Source organism: Meleagris gallopavo, chromosome 3, assembly GCF_905368555.1.
Source record: "Meleagris gallopavo chromosome 3, MGAL_WU_HG_1.1, whole genome shotgun sequence".
NCBI lineage: Eukaryota > Metazoa > Chordata > Aves > Galliformes > Phasianidae > Meleagris > Meleagris gallopavo.
The window spans coordinates 4,815,570-4,838,022 of NC_139406.1; the positions used below are offsets into that span (position 1 = coordinate 4,815,570).

General features: G+C 37.4%; 1 protein-coding gene across 3 annotated transcripts; it reads left to right on the forward strand.

The window, feature by feature from the left end:
• The first annotated feature begins 924 nt into the window (after positions 1 to 924).
• Positions 925 to 22,331, forward strand: GPLD1 (glycosylphosphatidylinositol specific phospholipase D1). Of its 3 annotated transcripts, XM_010708291.4 has the most exons (25): positions 926 to 1,083; positions 3,334 to 3,389; positions 4,054 to 4,132; positions 4,941 to 5,038; positions 6,233 to 6,343; positions 6,626 to 6,674; positions 7,162 to 7,216; positions 8,167 to 8,274; positions 9,010 to 9,037; positions 9,143 to 9,282; positions 10,272 to 10,337; positions 11,250 to 11,370; positions 11,884 to 12,023; positions 13,191 to 13,377; positions 13,818 to 13,928; positions 14,917 to 14,991; positions 15,380 to 15,536; positions 17,618 to 17,759; positions 18,773 to 18,872; positions 18,961 to 19,054; positions 19,582 to 19,758; positions 20,103 to 20,263; positions 21,012 to 21,038; positions 21,118 to 21,168; positions 21,698 to 22,331. In XM_010708291.4, the coding sequence occupies exons 1-25, from the start codon at positions 987 to 989 to the stop codon at positions 21,773 to 21,775; spliced, it is 2,508 nt and encodes an 835-aa protein (XP_010706593.2). In that variant the 5' UTR covers positions 926 to 986; the 3' UTR covers positions 21,776 to 22,331. The 3 variants fall into 3 exon arrangements, with proteins under 3 accessions (XP_010706595.2, XP_010706593.2, XP_085076230.1); XM_010708293.4 differs by lacking the exon at positions 21,012 to 21,038 and having other exon boundaries at positions 925 to 1,083; XM_085220104.1 differs by lacking the exons at positions 11,884 to 12,023; positions 13,191 to 13,377.
• The last annotated feature ends 122 nt before the right edge of the window (positions 22,332 to 22,453 follow it).

A 22,453-nucleotide genomic window follows, 5' to 3' on the forward strand; every position in this document is an offset into this window, starting at 1 on the left:
TGATCCAGCCTGTCCTGATCGCTCTCCCATTCCTCAGGCAGAACAACACTTCCTGCCAACTTGGTGTCATCTGCAAACTTATTAGGGTGCCTCAGTTGCCTTGTCCAGATCACCAATAAAGGCATTGAACAGGAGAGGCCATAATACCAACAACCCCTTGGGAACACCATTAGTCACCAGCACAGTTTAACTCCATTCACTGCCATTCTCTGAACCAGATTTTTACCCAGTGAAGAGTCCAAGCCATGGGCAACTAGTTGTTTCTCCAGGAGAATACAGTGGGAGACATCGCCAAAGGCTTTACTAAAGTCTGGGTAGATTGCTTGAGGTCAGTCACTTTATTTCAGACATCCTTTTCCCTCTTCCACGTACCTTGGTGATCACAGCTGGTGTCTGGCACAAAGACCACGCAGAGCACTTGCCCACCTTGCCTGTAGACTGAGCTGCAGCCTGTGATAGCCAGGCCATAACCTTCCCCAGCCAGGTTGGCAAAGAAGATGGTGGAGAGCTGCAGCATGCCTAGCCTCTTCTGTTGGACAGAAACTTGCAGCAGTATGAAAAGCTCATGCTTTTTTATTACTTTCAGTTCTGGAACTGGTGATTCCTATTAATACTGCTTTGACAACTGGTTTCCATTTATTTTGGAGATGGGAAATCTTGTGGTGTTGTAAGTCAAGTGTGCAGTGAGTCAGACATCCTCTGGGAGGCTGCCCTTCTCCTTCGTGCTGTGGGTTAAAATAAATCTCTCTGCTCTTGTGCAGTGATGGCAATTACACTGCCAAAACCCCGGAGAGAGAGGAACACCTACAAGTTATTTTTAAAAATCTATTTTTTTTGAGGTAAAGCACTACAAATACCACAATAGTTTGCTTGCTGTGTCAGCAATAGGTTTGAAAGACAAAATGTGTGCCGTAACCCACATTTCAAAGGTCACTGCGACTGCTGCAGGCTTCTAAAAACACAGCTTGAGCAAGCGTCACAGCATCATGGCTGGTCTGAAGAGCTGGTTTGTTTTGATGATTATACTGTACAATTTCTGTCAAAAATGTATTCCAAGTGGAATTTCAACGCATGTTGAAATAGGTAAGGCATATTCAGAATGAATTCTCATGTGTTTTGAATTGCTTGGGAAGAAAAGTAAATTCGGATGGCTGAAAAGCAAAGGGAGGGAATAAGGTGAAAGTAATGAGCGTTCCACGTTGTTTTCTTTAAATAATAGTAATTAGTAATAAAAAAGTAATAATACAAGGATTGAATGAGTTCTTCATTTTTTGTCATTTGAACCTTAGCTGTAATGTTTTTATAACCAGACTGCTCGAATCAGTTTGGTTGATATTGTTCTGTTTTCTGAAACACGGGCATTATGTAACTGAAATCTTTGTATCTGTGAGTCTGACATAAGTGCTTCTCTCTTGGAGAAAGAAAAGAAACACTCATCTTTCTTTTAAATTAGTGCATTTTTGTATGTAAGTATAAACTAGAGAATAACAGAAATCATTTTTGGTAGCTCTGTTCTCAAATAACAGGTATTAATTTTGTCATAGTTGCATTTGTGTCTGTGAATTAACATAATGAAAACTTTATTCTGTATCCCTTTCTGGGAGGCCTGGAAGCCCAGAGCCCTAATTACTGAATATGAACTTCTGAAAAACTTGAAATGATGGGTTTGACAGAATACAATGTACTTACAAAATATCTCTGAGGAGAAACAGGGTCTTACAGATCTGTCCCAAAGCAGTCATTTTTATCTGACCATACTACATACTAAAATATTTACATAATTTAAAGACCTTGGTTGTCTGAGAAGTTATGTATACTCTTAGCTGTCAGATCAGCATTTAGAAAAAAATTTTACCATCTTGACTGGGCTCAGCTCTGACACTACTAAAATCTATGCTTCTATTAGTGTGCAAATAGATGTCTGTTATGATAAGATACTGGAAGTTATTTCCAAATCCAAACGTGGAGTATTCCAGGAAAAGAAATTTTGCAGAAAAAATAGCCTTTCTGCTTCAAATCTCAAACTGAAATCTATCCTGGATAAATTCCTGCAAGTGCTTTAAGTGGTGAAAAGTTCTTCCTGTTCAAAACGTGGATCTCATTTGGAGTGCTGAGCAGTGCAGTGCTGTGCCCTACTTGCTGTGTTTTTGGAAGCAGGCTGAGAAGGCAGGCACTGCCTCTTGTGGAGGATTGACAGAGTTATACAGCTCTGGATCAGGGTGAGCCCTTGTGAGGAGTAAGGGAAGACAGGGAGGGTGGGAGACTGCCCACCTGAAAATCTCAGGCACTGGAAATGATGTCTGTGGAGAGAGCTGAGACATGGAAGTCTTCTGTATTTTTTTACTTTTGAATGTAAATCCTCTTTTGGTGTAAGGCTGGTCATTAAGTGTCTCTTGACATATTTGAATGAGGATGGTTTAGAACAACAGTGGGTAATATTCAAAGTGAAGTATCACTCAAGCCCTCACAGTTTTGTCTACAGCTTATTCCAGAATGAGAGGATGTTTTTGTGATTTAATTTATTTGGTAAGGATTGTCTTAAATACAGTATATTCTGGGTAGTTTTAAGAGGGGTATCAGTGTTAGTCTGTAAGTATCACAACTGAAGACTAAAACTGGTGTGTGGGAAGGCAAAGAAGGTAACCCATATATGTAGTTTTTCAACTGGTTAATTTTTAGAGGCAGTGCTGGGTATTTTTTGAAAAGTGCTAGTAGGCTATCCCTGGGAAATTAATTAGAATGAGATTTCATTCCAGGAAAGTGATAAGTTTGTTTCGTTCTTCTCTTCTACTTGCTGAATGATCAGTTTGGCAGTAAGCTTGGCACTGACTTTTCAATGAATAAATAGTGTTATTTACTTTTACTGACTTGTTTTTCATGCTTGTTAATAATCAATTAAACTGTTAAGTATTCATATTTATTCCTGAGGACAGTGAAAGTTAAACACGATTCATATGTGTCCTTTGCAGTTAGAGATTTATGGTACCTAATCTGTATGTTCAGGATGTGATCAGTGTCAGGAATCAATTCTGCATATAAAGTTTTCCATTTTCCTTGCTATTAGGCACTGTCATCTCTGTTTGTCAGCTTGAGAGCTGAAGTGAGAGAGGGACTGCTGAGACATCCATGGCCAGATGTGCCCCAGAAACAGCATTTCTGCATTAGATCCCTGGATAAAAAGAGAGACTTATTCATGCATTTCTTGAGAAATTATACTTCATATGCCTGTGCCATTTGGCTTAGTTATGATAATGCAGTATAATCTATTTTTGATAATGCATCTAACAACCATTGGCTGGTTGTAAACCAATACTTCCATATTTTGTTTTTCAGCACATAGAGCTCTGGAATTTTTCACCAAACGAGAAGGGAATGTTGACTATAGACAGGTAGGAAGCATATTATTTCTCAGTTTTCTACCTTTCCTCTGAATCTTCTTCTGTCTTCTAACCTTTCTTTATTTCATTCTCAGTAATATGTGTGTAACTACTGTGCCTGGACTGGATTTTTTTTTTCCTTTTTTATTAAACAATCTAACAGACCACTTTAAATGTACAGACAGTTTTCATAAACACATATGCATGTGCATAAACAAAATGCATTTGTTTTTTGTGAAGAACATTTTTAACATCATTTATGACAATCTAAAGATAACATGATCTCTTATGAAAGTAGAAGATCATTCAAAGGAGGCATTCATGTTTTTCATGGATGTTTTATCTGCTTTATACAACCAAGGTGTGATTCAGAGGATGCTAGTTAGCAGCCCAGGCTAAGAGTCTAGTCAAGAGGAGGAGGGCACTTTGACTTCAAGTTGACTTCACCAGTACCTAAGTTATATCCCATCTGTCCTTTCCTAAATGGCCTTTCAAATTAAACTGATCAGTTTAATTTCACTTACAGGGTCTGGAGTGGTGGGAGGGAGGATGATGGCACTGAAATAATGGCATATCTGACTGGCAGTATTTATCTTTGATACTGACAGTAGGACTTGTTTTTTTTTGCTGTGTAATAGCATTCTGATTTCTTTTCCAACTCCTATCCTTTTCTCAGTTGTTACTAAACCACCAAGATGCATTTCAGGCTGGGAGCATTTATCCTGATGCCTTTTATCCTCCAATCTGCAAACGTGGTAAGAAAAGATTTTTGAGTCCAATATTGTAACAACTGTGTTGTCATGTGAAAACTCTACAGAATTCAATAGGGCTGAATGTAAGTGTGCTGTAAGAAATCAAATATGGCCAAAAAATATCTTCCTATAAAGGCATCCACACTTTTTGTTAGAATTCTGAGCCTTTCTTTGTAGAACTTGATAGCAAACTAACAAATCTGAAAATGTTTTCAGAAAATAGATTTTGAGTACATTTAGCTGTTTGGCACGTGGAGCAATTTGATGTAAGGATGCTGTTTGACTGAAATAGGTTAGATTACAGAATACCCATCTAGGGAGAAATTGAGAGGATGAAAAAATCATTTTTCTAAGTCCTAGTATCTGCAAAGGGACAACTGATGATAGCCCTCCTTAGCCCTGTGGTAAGTGATAACTGTCTTGAAGGTACTGAGTTGGCTGCCCATCATCTTTTCTGCTATACATTTTGAAGCTTTAATTTACTCAGAGCTTCTCTCTCTCCTCTCCACTTGGAAGGCAATATTTCTTTGTATTACACTTACAGAGAAAGGGAGCAGGCACACAATTTTCAGATGCATCAAACAGAGTCATGTAAGGCAAATCTAGCATCTCTTTTATCAGTAGAAATCATACAAAAATATAGCTAATTTGGCTCTTGCTATATAAACAGATTGGAAAATGTATCATCACTTGTGCAGTTTGGAATTGAGCAAAGATCTGTTTGTTTGTTTTCATGAAGAAAACCTTTTTCTTTTTCTTTTTTTTTTTTTAACAAATATTAATAAATACTGATATAATTCTGTTGCAAAAGGGATATACCATGATGTGTCTGAAGATACTCACTGGTCACCATTTCTTAATGCAAGTATTCACTACATCAGAAGGAATTATCCTCAGCCTTGGGAAGAGGTAAGAAAAGTTCTTTAACTTTTGAAATGACTTTCTATTGTTCTATTTGACTGCACTTGTTGCTGCCTTCCTCAGCTTCCCTTGTTTTTGCAGCTTTATCCTTGGAAAATGTAAAATACATAAGATTTTAAAATTAAAATCTCTGCTGATAGAGGAAAAGTTGAAATCTTGCTTTCATCTTTACCAGACAGAAAGTTAAAAGCTTCCACATAAAATCTGTTGTCTCTAATGTGCTCTGGTGCTTTTGGTGTATTTTGTAGGTCCAAATTTTCAAATTTTATTGGTGGTTTTGAGTACTTGCATAACTCAGATCTGGCTGAGTGTTTGCCATTTGAAAACCAGACCTAGTTTAGAATTCATACTTGGACTTAGTCCTGATTTGCTCTTTTTTATACTAGAGGAAGAACAGATTGTTAGAAGTGAGAATGATTTTAAAGGTCCTGCTGCTTTCTTTTCCTTGTTGGAGTATTTGCCATTCTCTCACTACACAACAGAACTGTACAATTGGAGCAGCATTTGAGAGTATTCACTATCTAAAAATACAAAGAGATCTGCCTGCTTTTTGACTGGCCTGTAGTGATACTAAAGTGTGAACTGTTAACCTTCAGGAACTATAAATTCATCCAAAACTTGTGACTTGATTACTTGATTTTTTTTTAAAGGCCTCTGGAACTAACAAGGATTTGATATAGAGAAATATTTTCTGAAGAAGTGAAATGAAATTTCTGTTGCTCATAAGTTTATTCTGGATAACTTTTCTGTTTGTGGGAATAAAATGAGTAACTTGGCTTTAGTCAAATGCTTTTGTAATGAATAGCACTTGCACAGGAGCATCTTTCTCTTTTCTGTGTGTATTTGCACAGTACTTCAAGTGGCAGAGGAATTTTACTCCTTGGGAGAGGAAGAGTTTGTCCCTAATCCCAAAACATGTATCTGACTGGAAGCACACAGGCTGTGTTCTGACATCAGCCATTTAACTTCATGGCCTTGAATTCTACAAAGTGCTTAAAGATTGTCAAGTTACAAAAACAGTTCTCCAGTATCAAGGAATGAGTGCTCATTTTTTTGTTGTGCTAAATTCTTGGATTGCAATAGATTATCCATTGCATCTTTGTGTAATGTAAAATGTTCTCCTCTTCTTAAAGACAGGAATAAAATTATTGATGATACTACATGTGTATTGTTATTGTGCAGGCTACAGAGAAGCTGGTGGCTTTCCTGTTTGGAATTGCCTCACATATGGTGGCAGATGTTAGCTGGCACAGCCTGGGCATCGACCAAGGATTTTTAAAAGCCATGGGAGAAGTAAGTTTGGATTATTCTATTAACGTGACTGGAACTGTTAGTATTGATAGTTCAGCCCTGGAGTCCTGTACAGAGAGAAGACAAAAGCTATACTCTTGAATCAGGAAAATTTTGAGAGAGATATAATGTCACAAACTCTGTATGAACAAAGTCAGGTTTGGGACTTGCAAGCTTCAGAGCTGCTTGGACAATTTGATTCTGCTCTTGTGTTTGTATTGTAGGATAAGTAAAGCAATCAGAAAGGTGTTTTGCTGTTTGTTTTTTTTCTATTTCTTACTCCAGGTTGATTTTCATGGCTCATATTCAGAAGCTCACAGTGTTGGAGATTTTGGTAATATTTCTGTTTGCTGAACATAGATCCTTCTTGTTGGGATGCCTAGTACACATGAAAAGCACAATTGGTGATTCTGGCTCTTACCTTGGTAGTGAAAGTCATAAGACTCTCCTGTAGCTTGCAAAATCCTGCTATCTCTGTCTGCATGTTTTGTGTTTCAGGAGATGCAATAGGGCACATAGATCCTTGTACTTAAAGCCAAAACACAGGCTGAAGTATGTTAAAGATTAAATGGAGTCACTACTTGGCTTTTAAATTTGACACCGTTTTTTGCTATTGTCTGGAAGTACAAAATATGCAGTATTTTTTCAGGTGAACCATTTATGTATTTTAAATGGCCAAGATTTATACACTTGGGTGCCATATGAAAATATACAGCATAGCCATAGATAGATCCATTCACACTTACCCTTGTCAGATACTTACGTGTTTGGTTTGTTGGGTTTTGTGTTTTGTTTGCTTGCTTTTTATTCCTCCACTACAGGAGGAGATGTACTGAGTCAGTTTGAGCTGGACTTCAGTTATCTGACACCAAACTGGTAAGAGAATGACCTTCAGCAGAGGTTAACCTCTCTAATGATTATCTCAGTTTATTCCATACTTTTCTTTCAAAACCTTTGCTACTGGAATATTCCTATGCATAGTTAATGTTCTCTGACATAAAGAACTGGGAGGACTGAAAAAAAAGAGTTTTAAATGTTGCAATACAGCAATAAAGATTTATTCTTTAACTCTGATGGAAATTATAAGTAATTATAGATAACAAAAAAAGCTTGTTGGGATGTCCTATCAATTATTTAAATCTGCAGATAATATCTCACTTAGATCACTATTTTAATTTTAGGGCATTGGGGATGTTTATGGCTATAGATACTGAGGAATTCAGATAGGCTTTAGAAGCATAAAAGAAGCAGCAGTTTTAAATAGGCATGCTTGTTTTCTTACCATTTTCAAAAGACCTAGATGCCCTTTTTCTGCTGGTGTGGTAGGTCATTTGAGTCTTGTTTACATGAAAGATAGTTCCTCTAGTTATAGAAGATGGTCAGTTATCTCCTCAACTTCATCAGCTCTGACATATCTCTGAGAAATGTTGAGATAGAAAAATATGAGCAACGTCTTTTTGCCTAGGAATAGAGTTGAATTGGAATAGGTTTGGCAACACTGAAGGTTTGGAGCTTATGTGATCACCACACCAGGAAACCAGTAGAGGAAACATGAAAACTAACCTGCCATGTCCAGCAAGGCTGTTGATTTCTGGTTCTACAATGTTTCTACAGGTTTCTGGCTTTGAACCCAAACAGAAGTGTCTATGCAGAAAGCAACTGTACATGCAGATCTGGTCTTTTTGACATTTATGAATCTTGATAACCTTACAGAGTCTTTTGAAATACAGAATATATTCAAGCAAGCTATTTTTATTACAGAAACTGAATTATCTTTTACCAGGTGATGTGGAAAAACTTTTACAATACCTCAGTCTTGTTCTTAGGTATGTACCTGTCGAAGACCTAGCCTCTATTTATAAGGAATTTTATGGAAGAGAGATCATAACTAAAGGCACAATTACTGACTGCACTTATCTGCTGTTTCTTGAACTGTAAGTTGGATAGCTTTGTGTAGATTTTCCTTAGTGAAACTTATATAGGAAAAAGATGATAATCTGACTTGAAATGCTAGCTCAGAAAATTATGCTTTGAGGCCAGGAATACAAAAATTGTAAGATACTTTTTTTTTCTTAAAGTCTAAAATACAAATTTGGACTGCTTAAATGGCTGTTAGTTTTGTTATTACACCGTAACTTCTGTGTCTAAGCTATTTAACAGATTCATGCATTGAACATACTTAGGCCTGTTTATTTGAGAACAGCCAAGTCTTCAAGTATTGTTGCACTGTGGCATGTTAGCAATAAATATAATTTTAATGTAATGAAGCTCAATATGCATACTTAAATGGACAGTTTACTTACTGTTTAATGTATATCCTATCAAATCCAAGAATAATTCAAAGAGATAAGAACTGTGACATTTTTGCTAGCTCAGAATTTCTGCTTGGAAGACCTTAAACCTAGCTGTATTCTTTATTTCAGTTAATTACTACCAGACGTGCAATATTTAAAAACACTGTGAATCCCTCCAGATTAAGAGTTACAGTACAGTTAAAATTGTTACTTTTCACATTAAAATTCTATTAACAACTAAAAAGGAAATATAATTATTTGCACAGTATTTACCACATGCAGAAGTACAGAAACCTTGAAAAGAAACTTACAAATCATCAAATGTTTCTAAGTTAAATTTGTTTATTTCTGAAGAATTGTTTTCATTTCTTTCAGACATGGAGAAAGGCTTGCTGTTGCCAAGGTTAGTTTGCTCTTTTTGGTTTATTTTTTTGGTTGAATATGTAATGTAAAGGCAGTGTAATCCATTTTACTATCCGTTTTACTAAGTATGTTGCTTGTCTCTTAGCTTTTTCCAACATATGCTAGTAAATCTCCATTTCTGGTGGAAAAGTTCCATGAATATTTCCTTGGAGGAGTAGATGACATGGCATTCTGGACAAACAATATTTTTGAGCAGATGAGCCAAATGCTAGAGAATGGAGTCAGGTAAGATTGTGTTTCTTGCAACATTAGATGTAGTATTCAAGTTCTGACATACATTTAATCCTTCTGAAGGCAGGTCATTTCCTAGAATAAGCACTGAACTTTAAATCCTCATGTAGACCAAAGGAGGTATACCAGTTCTTTGAGCAGATGCACCAAGGAATACATAAACCCTGAGTTTGTATTTGCAACATGTTCACATGCAAAGCTGGGTCATGTCCAGCAGATACTCAACTGGGGCATTCTTTAAGACATATCCAATGGTGTGCACAAGTGTTACATAGCCAGACTGAAGTTCTTCCTGGCCTGGTGATCTGAGCACTGCTTGTACTATGTGACTGCTCTCATCAGCTGGCAGAGATGATCCTTCCTAGAGGAGGCCAAATGCCACCTGCAGATAATGCAAGCAGATGGGAATATAAACAGTAAGAATGGATGTTCTAGCATTGGAAGTTCGGGCTTATATTCAAAATATCATGTTTTTATTGAAGTTCTGGCCCTGTATTGCATTGGTACTGTAAATAACATTATAAGACCAACAGTGGGAAATAATCCATACATCTAATGGATAATGTTAACAGAGATATTTTGGGAAATAATGTTTGAACATGATATGGCATTATCAGTTGAGTTCTTTGTTCCAAAATACCGTTTTCATTAAAAGATTGTAAAAAATAATTCTTTCCTATTTATTCTATTAATGCTATTAATAGAATTAGCAGGACATGTTCCAATAAGTTTCATTAAGTGAGTGAAATAAAGACATGCAAGATTCATGTAGAACTTAAGTCCTTAAGAACAGTCTTGGTCATTAAAATACACATCACAGGAGTTTCTATGGCTTGTAATACCTTCTTGAAATTGATTAAGCAGAGCTTCTTTAGAAAGCTGATGCCTTCTAACAGAAGAATCAAGTAAGGATAAATGTTGATGCTTTAGTTTCACTTGCACTGCAAGAAAATCTTCCAAACACATTCTGAATATTTTTCTAGTGGTTGCTTCCTGCCTGAGAACCCTCTGTTTATAAACTGTACAAGGGACCACAAGGATAACTACATGTAAGTATAACTCTAAAGGTTCAAAGACTTAATACTGGTGACAGAAGAGTCAGTCTTTCCCTAATGTGGACAGTGAGCTATTGAAAATTAGAGATCATCTATTTTTTTTCCTCCAGAACTTTCTTAGCTTACTTGCAGGAAGTATTAATGGTTTAATTTACAACTTCAGTCAGACTGGGACTGTGGAATGTTCTCCACAGGGAGATAATGGTGGGAAAGAAAGAACAAAAAGGTGTGATAAAAAACACATCCTCAAAGACAACAGTGCATCCTTGAAAATAGCCATGCTAAGTAAAGAGAGGACAAGAAAGCAAAGAGTTTACTTTACTAAAGTCTGTCTTTAATTTACTATAAAGAATAATAATAAACTAATGCCTATGCTTAGATGAAAAGTGCAGCAGCAACTGTAGCTAAAATCAAAACTGTAGCTAAATAATGGGGTTATGAAATCTTATGGGTTGAGATACTAATTGCCTTTATTTTATTGCATATTTATTTTGAGAGTTTTTATCTTCAAGCTTTTACCTTAGCGAAGAAAAGTGCTCTTATCCTCGGATGCTCTCTTCAACTAACACCACACCAACGTCAGTAGTTGCAAGAACCATAAGTTGGAGCAGAATTCTGGCCAGTGGCTAGATATTAATAGACTTATTTGTTGAGGGAGAGTAATTCCAAGGAAATAGTGGAAATATCTGAAACAAGTGAAAACAACTGGCAAAGTGTAACTACAGCAAAAATTAACTTCTTTTGTGGGGAAAGAGGAAAAAATTGTGTGTGAAGTCAAGAAACGGGCATGTAGCTTTGGTAATTCTGTATTCAAAAGGCAATATGATTATTTCTCCTTGCTTTGTTATAAAATACATCATTAATTCAGTTGTATTAATTGTTATTAGTGCCTTTTTATTTTAACAGAAGCAAACACTCAAAAAATGAACATCAGAAAAATACAACTTCTTTACTTCTAAAGACATTTGAAAAGAATATAACGTATACAGAGAGAGGAGTTCACTTCAATATACAGTCTTGGGCAACAGTAAGTGAGAAGTGGCATGTGTCAGGTACAATTCAGCTCTGTATAAAATTGCTTTAATTTCTGTCTGAGGTGCTGTTTGTGGTCTCTGGATGTAAACTGTAGCCTCTCATTTCACTTCATGGAGATTCTGGCAACCATTGTAAATTGATATATAATGTAGATAATAAGTACATCATAAATACGAAAGCTTTGGGGTTTTCCTCATTTTGTAGTGAGGCTAGAACATATTTTGCAGTGTCAAAATGACAAAAATATATCTTTACCATTAAATTTTATGGAATCATATGATCACTTTTTGAAGTTAAAAAATTTCAACAAACTGTAGCAGTGAATAGTTAGCAATGCACCTAAGGCATACAGACTTTTTGTCTTTCTAAAACTGTGCTTAGGACTCAAATCAGAGTCGATTTAGATCAGTGTGGTGTTTTCCACTGATGATGACTTATTTTTTGAGGTCGTCTGTACTGTTTCAGCCTATGGTTTACAAATTCTTGTGTCTCATTTTTATTTCAGAATTCCCTCCGATTCATAAATCGTGCTTTTGCAAAAACTTTCTGGAGAGTGATAGGAACTACCCATCAAAAATCCTCTAAGTACATCTCCAAGCCAGTATCTTCATATTTTCTTGCTTCGCCATATGCTAGACTTGGATGGTTTGTACTTTTTTTCTCAAACCTCCCTCCTAATTTCTGAAAAATTTGCATACCTACCAGAATATTGATTTTTATTCTTTGGATACTCGTTAGAGTATCCAGACCTTCAGGTGTGGTCTTGTGGACTGATGGCCACTACCTATTGGAGAGGGTCCAGAGCAGAGCCACAAAGATGATCAGGAGGCTCAAGCACCTCTCCTACAAAGACAGGCTGAGGGAGCTGGGCTTGTTCAGCCTGGAGAAAAGAAGGCTGGGGGTGACCTCATTGCAGCCTTTCAATACCTAAAGGGAGCCTACAAACAGGAGGGGAATCAACTCTTTGAAAGGGTAGATAATAGCAGGACAAGGGGAAATGGTTTTAAGTTGAGGGAGGGAAGATTGAGGTTGGATGTCAGGGGGAAGTTCTTTACTATGAGAGTGGTGAGGTGCTGGAACAGCTGCCCAGATAGGCTGTTGATGTCCCATCCCTGGAGGTGGTCAAGGCCAGGTTGGATGGGGCCCTGGGCAGCCTGGTCTGGTGTTAGATATGAAGATTGGTGGCCCTGCATGTGGCAGGGGAGTTGGAGATTTATGATCCTTGAGGTCCCTACCAACCCTGGCCATTCTGTGATTCTGTGATTAGAGATGAGAGATGAAATAAATTTGTATTGCTGCCCATTGGTTTATTTCTTCTGTTTCAAAAATTGAAGATTTAATTCTTGAGGTTACTCCACACCAGCCAAGTGAATGGTAGTTATTTCTTTCCATGTTCACCCTTTAAACCTCCACTATGTTACTGAGACCCATGATCCATTTGTTTATCTACTGTTATGACCATTGATTAAATTAGAGATCTGGTTAAAATGATGGTTAATTTCATTTTCTGGGTTTTATGTCATATGCAAGTGGCCCTTCTTCAGTGTTTTGTTCTGACTGCTCTCAGATGCCTTGTGTCAGTTAAAAGGAAGTCCATATACATCTCAGGTGCATTAGTGGAAGATGAACCTTTTTTTATTTAGTCCAAGTAAACAAAAATAAATTACATCATATGAAAAATGCCATGTAGATCTTTACTGAAAAGATGAGGAAAGACACATGAAATTACCTGAAATTAAAAGTATTTATTTTCTGATAATATAGAGGTAGTTTGGCAGCTAATGCTATGGTTTTGTTGCCTCCCTTACGCAGGGCAATGATTTCAGCTGACATAAACCAGGATGGATATGAAGATCTGGTAGCTGGAGCACCGGGGTACAGCACACTGGGCCACATTCAGATAGGAAGGGTGTATATAGTCTATGGCAATCGTTCAGGTTTGCCACGAGAAGACATGGATCTAGATGAAAAAGCAGACCAAGTACTAGAGGGTCATCAGGTGAGGAGTCGTGTCAGATACTTGACACTGGGAGGCAGGATCAGGTGGTCTTTTTGAGTAATAAAGTTGATCCTCTATAGAAAATGTAATTATTCACACAGAAGAGAATGGTTTGTCATTTGTAAGCATGACATCAGTGGTGCACTAGACTCAAAAAATGAAATAGCACAGCACTGCCTTATTATATTCATTATATTAGCTTATATTTTAATAACAGTATATCCTCAAGGAGAACAGACCACTCCCAATTAGTGTATTACGAATATGGTTATTCTTTGAGAGAATAATGATGATAAGAAGATCTTAATAATTGTTGGGGTGGATTTTTATAATATATTTCCAGTTCTTCCCTGTGCTGTGATTGCAAATGTACATTCTGTTTTAGCATTTTGTCTTTAAAACATCTGTTCCTTTCATCAGAGCAGTCCCTCTTCTTTTAGCCTTCAGGCAGATTTGGTTCTGCATTGGCAGTCCTGGACTTCAATGAGGATGGAGTGGCAGATCTGGCAATTGGAGCACCTTCTGTGGGATCTCAATTTCTCATTTACAGAGTAAGTCATACACAGGTTTTGTGTTTGCTTGTTTTTTGCTGTCTGTATGTGTTTGGTTTTTTCTTCAAACAGATCACTTTTATTGATGCTTATGTTTTTTAGAATAGTAAAATGAGACAAAGAATATCTGTCATTGTTCAAGGTCACTTTTTAATACAAACTAAAAGGTTTATAACATTTATGGATGCTTTGACTAGATCAATGAAAGTTATTCATATGTCCTTTCTTGGCAGACTTTCTGTGCAAATCAGATTTCAGTTTTGCAGCATTAATGTGCTGGAAACATTAGAAGCTATTCATAAAATCTGAGTGTACTCTTCTTTTAGGAACAAAAAGTCTGGAAGGAACCTGATGTCAGTAAGCCTTGTCCTCTGCTGTCACAGGCCAACAGATAATATCTAAAATGCAGTGTGAACACAGACACGTGCTGAAGTAATCAAACTACAGTGGCTTAATAACTTGAAGCTTACCAAATTATCTCATGTTAATGGTCACTGAATGTTTCTTTCCACCTGAACTGAGAGGCATAACTTGTTAGGCTAATGCATTTCCACTAAGTTTAAAGCTCTTCAGAATTTTAAATACTAAATTAGCTGCCTAAGTACTAATTTAAATGCTTCTATGTAGACTAAAACTTTGGAAAATTGCAAGCGTCTGTTTTGTCTGGCACTGCATCCCATTGCATTAAGTAATTTTAAACAAAATGACAGTCAAAAGAACTTGCATATAGTTAATGGAATACACGTTATACCAGTATTATACCTGCAGTATGATGAGAATGTACTTGGTTATACCAGTGTCCATTACAGTTTGGTATTTTTAGGCTTGGAGTGGAAAAGACAAATTCATGAAAAAGCTTTGACAGGAAAAATACAGCTGTATTAATAACCCTTACAAAATTGTTTCACTCTGATATTTGTCTTGGATTTCATACTTGGGGCTGACTTGCAAATCTTTTCATGCTGTGTTTGCTTTTCCTGTTATTTAGGGTGCTGTATATGTCTATTTTGGAACTAAGGGAAGAGGCTTGGCATCTCAACCAAACGTGACCATAACTTGTCAGGTATATTGATCAGGCTAAGACAATGCTACACAAGAAGGAGGTGAGGTAAAAGGGAAAAGAGCCTGTGGGATTAAAGAAAAGATGTTGAAATCAAACTTCTAATTGCAAGGGGATATAGACATGTAACTGGAGATGGTGCAAGCAGATGTTTGTCTAGGTTGGCTGTAGATGGGAAATACATTTGTAATCCACTTCAGAGGAGGGAGCAGGATGAACAGAAAGGAAGAACAGTCTTCCAAAAAAAGAAAACAAAATTGAAGTCATGGAATTGAAGGGTAATTTGATCAGAAGTAGACAAAGTTAGCTCTTTAGAAGTAAATTTCTTTATTTTGTTAAAGAATTGGTGGCTTAAGTTCCATTTCAGGCTTAAACTAACTGTTTATTGCAGTATTCCTACTGTAATCTTGGTTGGTCCCTCCTGGCAGCTGACATTGATGGAGATCAAAATGCTGATCTGGTTGTTGGCTCTCCATATGCACCTGGGAGTGGGCAGCAGAGAGGATTTGTAGCTGCATTTTACTCTTATTTCAACAGAAGTAACCAAGGTAGTATTTATTGGGTAAAATTAATCCTGCTGTTTTTTATATGACTGTTCATTTGTTGCTACTTAATTATAAGATAATTCAGATTATCAGCCACTCCTCTCAGTTTTGAGTCATCTGTAATCTTGCTAAGGGTACACTTTGCCCCATCATCCAGATGGTTAATGGAGATTATAAACAGGACAGAAATACTGCTAATTACTGGCCTCCAGCTGGGCTTTGCACCACTGATCAATACCCTCTAGCTCAATTATTCAGCCAGTTTTTCTTCTACCTCACTGCCTGCTCATCCAGCCCATACTTCAGCAGCTGCTCTATGAGGATCTTACAGGGAACAGTGTCAAAGGCCTTAGTGAGGTCCAGGAAGACAATATTTCCTGCTCTCTCTCCTCTGACATGATCCTTACTGATCATGCCTTACTATTCCTGGTGACTTTCTTGTTCTTTGTGTGCTTGAAAAGGCTTTCTAGGATTAGCTGCTCCATCACCTCCCTAGAGTGTAGGGATGCTGACTAGGGACATCCTTGATGATAGGAGTGACATTTGCCTTTGTCCAGTCTTTGGGCACTTCTAGCCACCATGATCATTCAAAGATTATTGTGACCTAGTAATTCAGATAATAATTTGATTTTTATAATTTGAATTATATTCAAAGAATAATTCAAAAATTCAGACCTTCCCAATTACTAATTGGTTGAGTAAACTAAAGTCTGCTTGCCTGAAGTTCAGACTCTGCTACCATTCTACTCGTTTTTTCAATCCATTCAGGTTCTTGACCTCCCCTATTTCATGGCCATGATGGCCAAGACTGCCACTGATTATAAGATCAGGTCTATATTGTTAGTGCACAGCAGATCAAGCTGTGCAACACCCCTGCTTAGCTCATCCAGTACCTGTAAGAAGTCACACCTGACACCTTCTAGAAATCATACCTGTGTGAATCCTGCTATGTTTCACTTTCAGCAAATGTAAGGAAAGACCAAGTCTTTTGTAAGAACTGAATTAAAAATGCTAAAGTTCCTTTTATAGTAAGCATGCACTTTTTTCCTGTACTCCTATCAGTGCCTATTTCCTATGTACTGTCAATATGTCATGTATGCTGGCTGATAATACGAGAATTGATTCTGATCAATGAAAATGTAAAGTTTATAAATATACATCGTAGGAAGATGAAATCCTCTTTCTAGGAATGCAATCCTGGATTTTAATATCTTTGACAGGTAGGCCTGCTAAAGTCATTAGTTTGCACACAGACAACAACTTTGTGAGACAAAAAGAAATGGATGATTTTGTGGAAGCTGTGGATTCAATTGCAGACTGACAGGTCTTCCTTGAAAATTTGCAAGTGTATCTTGAAAGATGATTTTCTGTCATTACTTGTGCTCCTTCATGTGGACAAAGGGGAGTGCTACAAGTGAAATATCTACTGAGTACAGGTGATGGAGACTGCTGTGAATGGGGAAGGAAAGGCCACATACATGACTAAATAAAATTAGTATAAGATGAGGTGGGATATGCAGGTATTCAAAGCTTCATCAGAACCACATAATTGAGTTTTCTTACTCAAAATTTTCTAATAGTTTTTTTTTTTTTTTAGCTTATTCTACTTTATCTAAAATTGAAAACCACAACTGAAATGCATTTTACATTTTAAAACATCAGTGACTTTTTTTTTTTAACCAAAACACTGATTGAATGATTTGATAACTTAAAGCCAGAATTATTTAATGCTCCTCCACCAACCTTGAAGAATTACAAGTTCCAATAAATAGTTTTAGCTTTTTCTTATCCCTAAGGACTCATCAGTTCAGGGCAGGCTTGACTGATAGCTGTCATGTACTTCATGTAAGCTATCGTGATGCTTTACAAGTAGGCTGCTTTGAACAAAGGCTTTGATGAAAGACTACAGTTGCAGATTTAGCATTGCTCTGCAGTGAAGTTCACAGTAACTGGTGTCATATCATTGATGGTAGTAATACTAATAGAAATTTCTCACCATAGCATGAGTTTGTCAGTAGATGATTGCTAATAGAATTTTGTATGCCAGGTTACAAAATTTAATTTGTATTTTTCTGGTCTGTCAGGACTCCTGTCTGTAGAAGATGCCAACTGGATGGTGAATGGGGAAGAAAACTATGCTTGGTTTGGATTTTCTCTTCATAGCTGTCAACTGGAGAATGCAACATTACTGCTGATTGGTAGCCCTACATGGAAGAATTGTGTTAAGTGTGTTACAAACCACTGCTTTGTTACTCCTCTGTTCTGTTAGGATTTGTGATAGATGAGACTTCCTGCTTTTCAGGAAGTTTCTTCTTTGTCGTCTTTAGAGTATTTTTGTTTGTATTTTATGTCTTTGCCCTCCTTCATGTATATTACAGTGCAAGGACTTTGTTTTTTAGAGACACTTAAAAATTTGTGGGGTTTTATTGTGGTTGAGCCTGGCAGGTGGCTCAGCACCAGAGTTGTTCATTCATTCTCCCCCTTCCCAGTGTGATGGGGAACAGAATAAAAAAACCCAGCTAAGTAAAACTCATGGCTTGAGATAAAACTAATTACTAAGATAAAGAAAAATAGTTATGACTATATAAGACTTCATATATGTGACTGTATATAACAAACAATGCACATGTAATTTCTCACCACCCCCTACCAATGCCCAGCTAGTCCTCTGAGCAGTAGAAGATGCTCTCCCACCTCCTACAAAACTCCTTCTGCTTGATGCCACATGGTATGGAATACTCCCTTGACCAGTTTAAGTCAGCTGCCCTAATTCTGTTTTCTCCCAGGTCCTTGGGGCCTTCATTGCGAATGGCCTTGGCTCTATATAGATGTGTTATCAACATTGTTTTTTCACTTCAAACCAAAACATAGCATCATACCAGACACTCTGAAGAAAACAACTCTATCCCAGCTGAAACCAAAACTGATTTTTTTGGTGGGAGGGGAGGGGACAAAAAAATGCCAACAAGTAGATCTGTCTACAGATAGCACTTACTTTGAGATGTTCTCAAAAGCAGATCAAACACAAAAATATTTTGAGTGTTCAAGAAGTGGAGGGTAAGACAAAGTCTGTGCCGAAATTATCTTAAAATTTGTTAGAACATGAGAATTACTAAAATAAATTTCTAAATGGGAACTTCTAAGATAGATTTGCTGCCATCGTTATTCCAAACTAAAAGTGGAAAATGTTTTAAGATGAATAGACAGCTGAATCTGAGCACTTTAAATTCTAATTCAAGGTGCAATCCCTCCTCATCGGATGTCAGACAAAGTGTCGGGAAAGTGTATGGATATAAGCCACCAAGCACAAAGCACTGGTTTACAATAACTGGAAACAAGGTAGGGCTCTCTCCATGGGATACTGCTTTACAAATAATTGGAAATAGCTTGACATTCTGTGGAAATAAGTGTTTTTAAAATCTAACAGGCAATGGGCAGAATGGGTTTGTCACTGGCCAGTGGTGTGATGTCTGTGGCTGGGATCACCAGGACAGTTTTGGTGGTGGGTGCACCTACTACAGGTATGTCATTCTGAAAACTGCAAGGCATTTCTGCTTTGGGATGTCTGTTTCTGTGTGAGTGAAGGGCAAAAACAAAAATTAGAGAAGGGAAATTTTAATTGCCAATGTAGTGTAAAGTATTTTAAAAATATAGAAACAATCACTGTCATCACTTACAGGTGACTTGCATTTTTTTCTTCTGTTGCATTATTTATGTAGCAGTGATTTCCAAGTAGGCTGCACGTTTCTTGGAATTAAAACATAGTATTCTGTGCTTACTCTGGAATTAGATAGTAAGGAAATACATTAATCAAAATGTGGAGCTCTAATATCTGTCCTTAGAACGTACTTTTACCTGTTGCTTTTGCTAAGAGATTGTTTCTATGCTAACAAGCATTACTGCCATGTATTATCTGGTGGGTGGTTCATACATTTTTTTAGTTTGGTTCATTTTGTGTAATGCCATTATTATTGCTGTCAAGGTGTTTTAAGTACTAACCATGAATTTTTATGTCTGATGATCAAGTTACTTTGTTGTTGTTTTCTAGACAGTCTATCTAGCATTTCATTTTTCTCCTCGGTGTTGCACCAAGCTGGACTAGTTCTGGTATATGATCTGGCAGACAGCACCAAGCCTTCTTTGGTCAGTACATTCAGTGGGGACAGAAGGTTTTCTCGTTTTGGAGGAGATACATACTTAAGTGACCTGGATAATGATGGACTAGGTAAAGCTAGATGAATCTAAATTGCAGATTTGAAATGTTTTATGCTTAGCAGCAAGATTGGTCACACACCTTCTCATACAAGTGCTGAATGCAGCCTTCTTACTCAGTCTTCTTACTCAGTTACGTGTACAATACTTGTACAAATATTCCATCATGCCTCCTGAGGAGACATCTCTAAAATCCCAAATAATTCAGACAGAAATTGAAACATTGTAACCATTTTAACCATTACATACCTCTAAATACCACCATTCCAATTAAAATGTTTTGATTTCAAACTATCATGTTGTGATACAGCATTATTTCACTTTTGATAAGCTCTGTCATTCTTTTAATTTTTGCAGATGAAATGATTGTAACATCCCCCCTGCGAACTAATGATATCACCACAGTACTGCTTGGTGGGACAGCTGGCCGTGTTTACATTTATAATGGAAATCAATCATCTTCAGGGAGTGTGACAGACCACTGCAAATCATGGATATATCCCTGTCCTGAGGACTGGGTAAGAAAACATAACGGTGAAATCATGATGACAGATCATAATGATAGCTAATTAATTACATCCTATGCAAATACTGGGCTTGGTTTCAAAAAAAAATGAAAATTACTTCTGTTTCTGAATCTGTGTAATTTGGCTTCTGTTTGTTCTCAAGCACTGAGTCCAGTTCTGGGCTCCTCAGTTCAAGAAAGACAGGGAACCTCCAGAGAGTCCAGAGGGCCACAGAGATGACTAGAAGCCTGAAGCATCTCCCTTACGAGGAATGGCTGAGAGACCTGGCACTGTTGAGTCTAGAGAAGACTGAGAGGGGATTTTATCATTGCTTATAGATCTACTGGATTGGAATCAAATGGAAAGGGCCAGACTCTTTTCAACAGTGCCCAGTGACAGAACAAAAAGCAACTGGCACAGACAGGAACACAGGAAGTTCCATATGAATATGAAAAATAACTTTACTGTGAGGGTGACAGAGCACTGAAACGAGTTGCCCAGACAGGTTGTGGAGTCTCTCTGGAGATCTCTTCTCTGGAGATACTCAAAACTTGCCTGGATGCTTTCCTGTTCAACCTACATTAGGGAACTTTCTTTAGCAGGGGGTTTGGAGTAGATGACCCCCAGAGGTACCTTCCAACCCCTGCGACTGTGTGATTCTGTTTCTTTGCTGTCTAGGAGCCAGGGCTATTGCACTGGCCTTCTACTCTCCTACTGTGGTCCTCTCCACTAGCTTTTTCTTTTTTTTTTTTCCATTCAGGCACAGTATGTCCTCATTTCTCCTGAGGTGAGTAAGTGGAAAACAAACTCTGTGAGAAATGGAAAACTTTAAAAACAGCATTGTAACAAGCAGCATTATTTTACAGGAACAATCAAGATTTGGAAGTTCTGTCATCACTGTGAAATCTGAAAAAAAGGTGAGCAAAGTAATTGCTTCTGGTTGCTTTGTTACATCTGTCTACCTCACTTATATGTATGGGTCAGCATCTCAGGTCTTACTCAGTGCTCTTCAACCATGCAATGAAGAAACATCTGGAAATGTGAGTGCATCTAAGTTAGGTTAGAACTTACAATCCAACAACAGACACAGACATTGCTGCTGGTTTCTGCATGAGTGCAGGTGAGGTAGTTTTCCAGTCATTTGTGCTCTTTTCCTATGGCATCAGTCCAAGCTAAACTTCAGCTATATTTCTGTTGATCTTGCTGCTGAGAGTTTATGTTGACAAGAGATTTGACCAGTTCCAGCATTTTTCAAATGAAATAAAGTCTGTTCATCAAATTGTTTTGTTAAATGCTGTTCAGATCAGCTGGGTGGTTTTCCCATTTCTTCTCATAACATGTCTATATGATACTAAAACAAAATCTAGTTTCCATTGGGGAAGCTTAAGGCTATCTTTCACCTTCAGTTGCACTTTGCTGACCCTTTTTCCCTATCCATCTCCACAGAAAGAAGTTGTAGTGGCAGCAGAGAGAAGTTCAGCGAAAGCTCGACTTGGTGGAAGGCTTTTTGTCTACTCACTCTGAACAGTCCTGGTAGTCTTTAAGACCAGGGCAAAACTGGTCTTTTAAGGAAGAATCTCTGTACTATCTGTGATACTTTCCTTAACCCCTAACAAATCAACAAAAAAACATGACAGCAAACTTCAGTAGATACATGGTACAGATAGCTAGGTAGCATCCCACATAGTATCCAGGGAGTGAGGGATGCTCACTGATCATAAACGATGGCAAATTTTCGCAAGTGAATTACCAAAACAGCTTTTTGTTGTGAGGTTAACCAAAAGGATTATTAATCAGTGTTTAGCAGCAAACACTCTACTGCTTACTACACAACTAATAATTAAGCAAACATCAAAATCTAACACTTTTCCTTCTCTGAAATTACTGCTAATTGATGCCTTGATATCTTTGTCTCCCCTGTAGCCCCTTTACCTACAGGGCCTATTGTACTTTTGTATTTAAATCTTGTTATTTTTACTTTCCATTGGTGATGTTTAACATAAGTTCTTTGAGCATCTGTACTTGAGATTATTGACATTTGAGGTCCTGTACCAAATAAAAAATTTACTATTTGTCTTTAGGGGCTGACTGGGATGTAAATGTGAGACTCATCTCTGTTATCCCATTGTTAAGTTTCATTTCTTTGGACAGGCAGCCCAAATACTAATCAGGTCTTGTTTTTTTTTGGCTGCAATGTTTGCA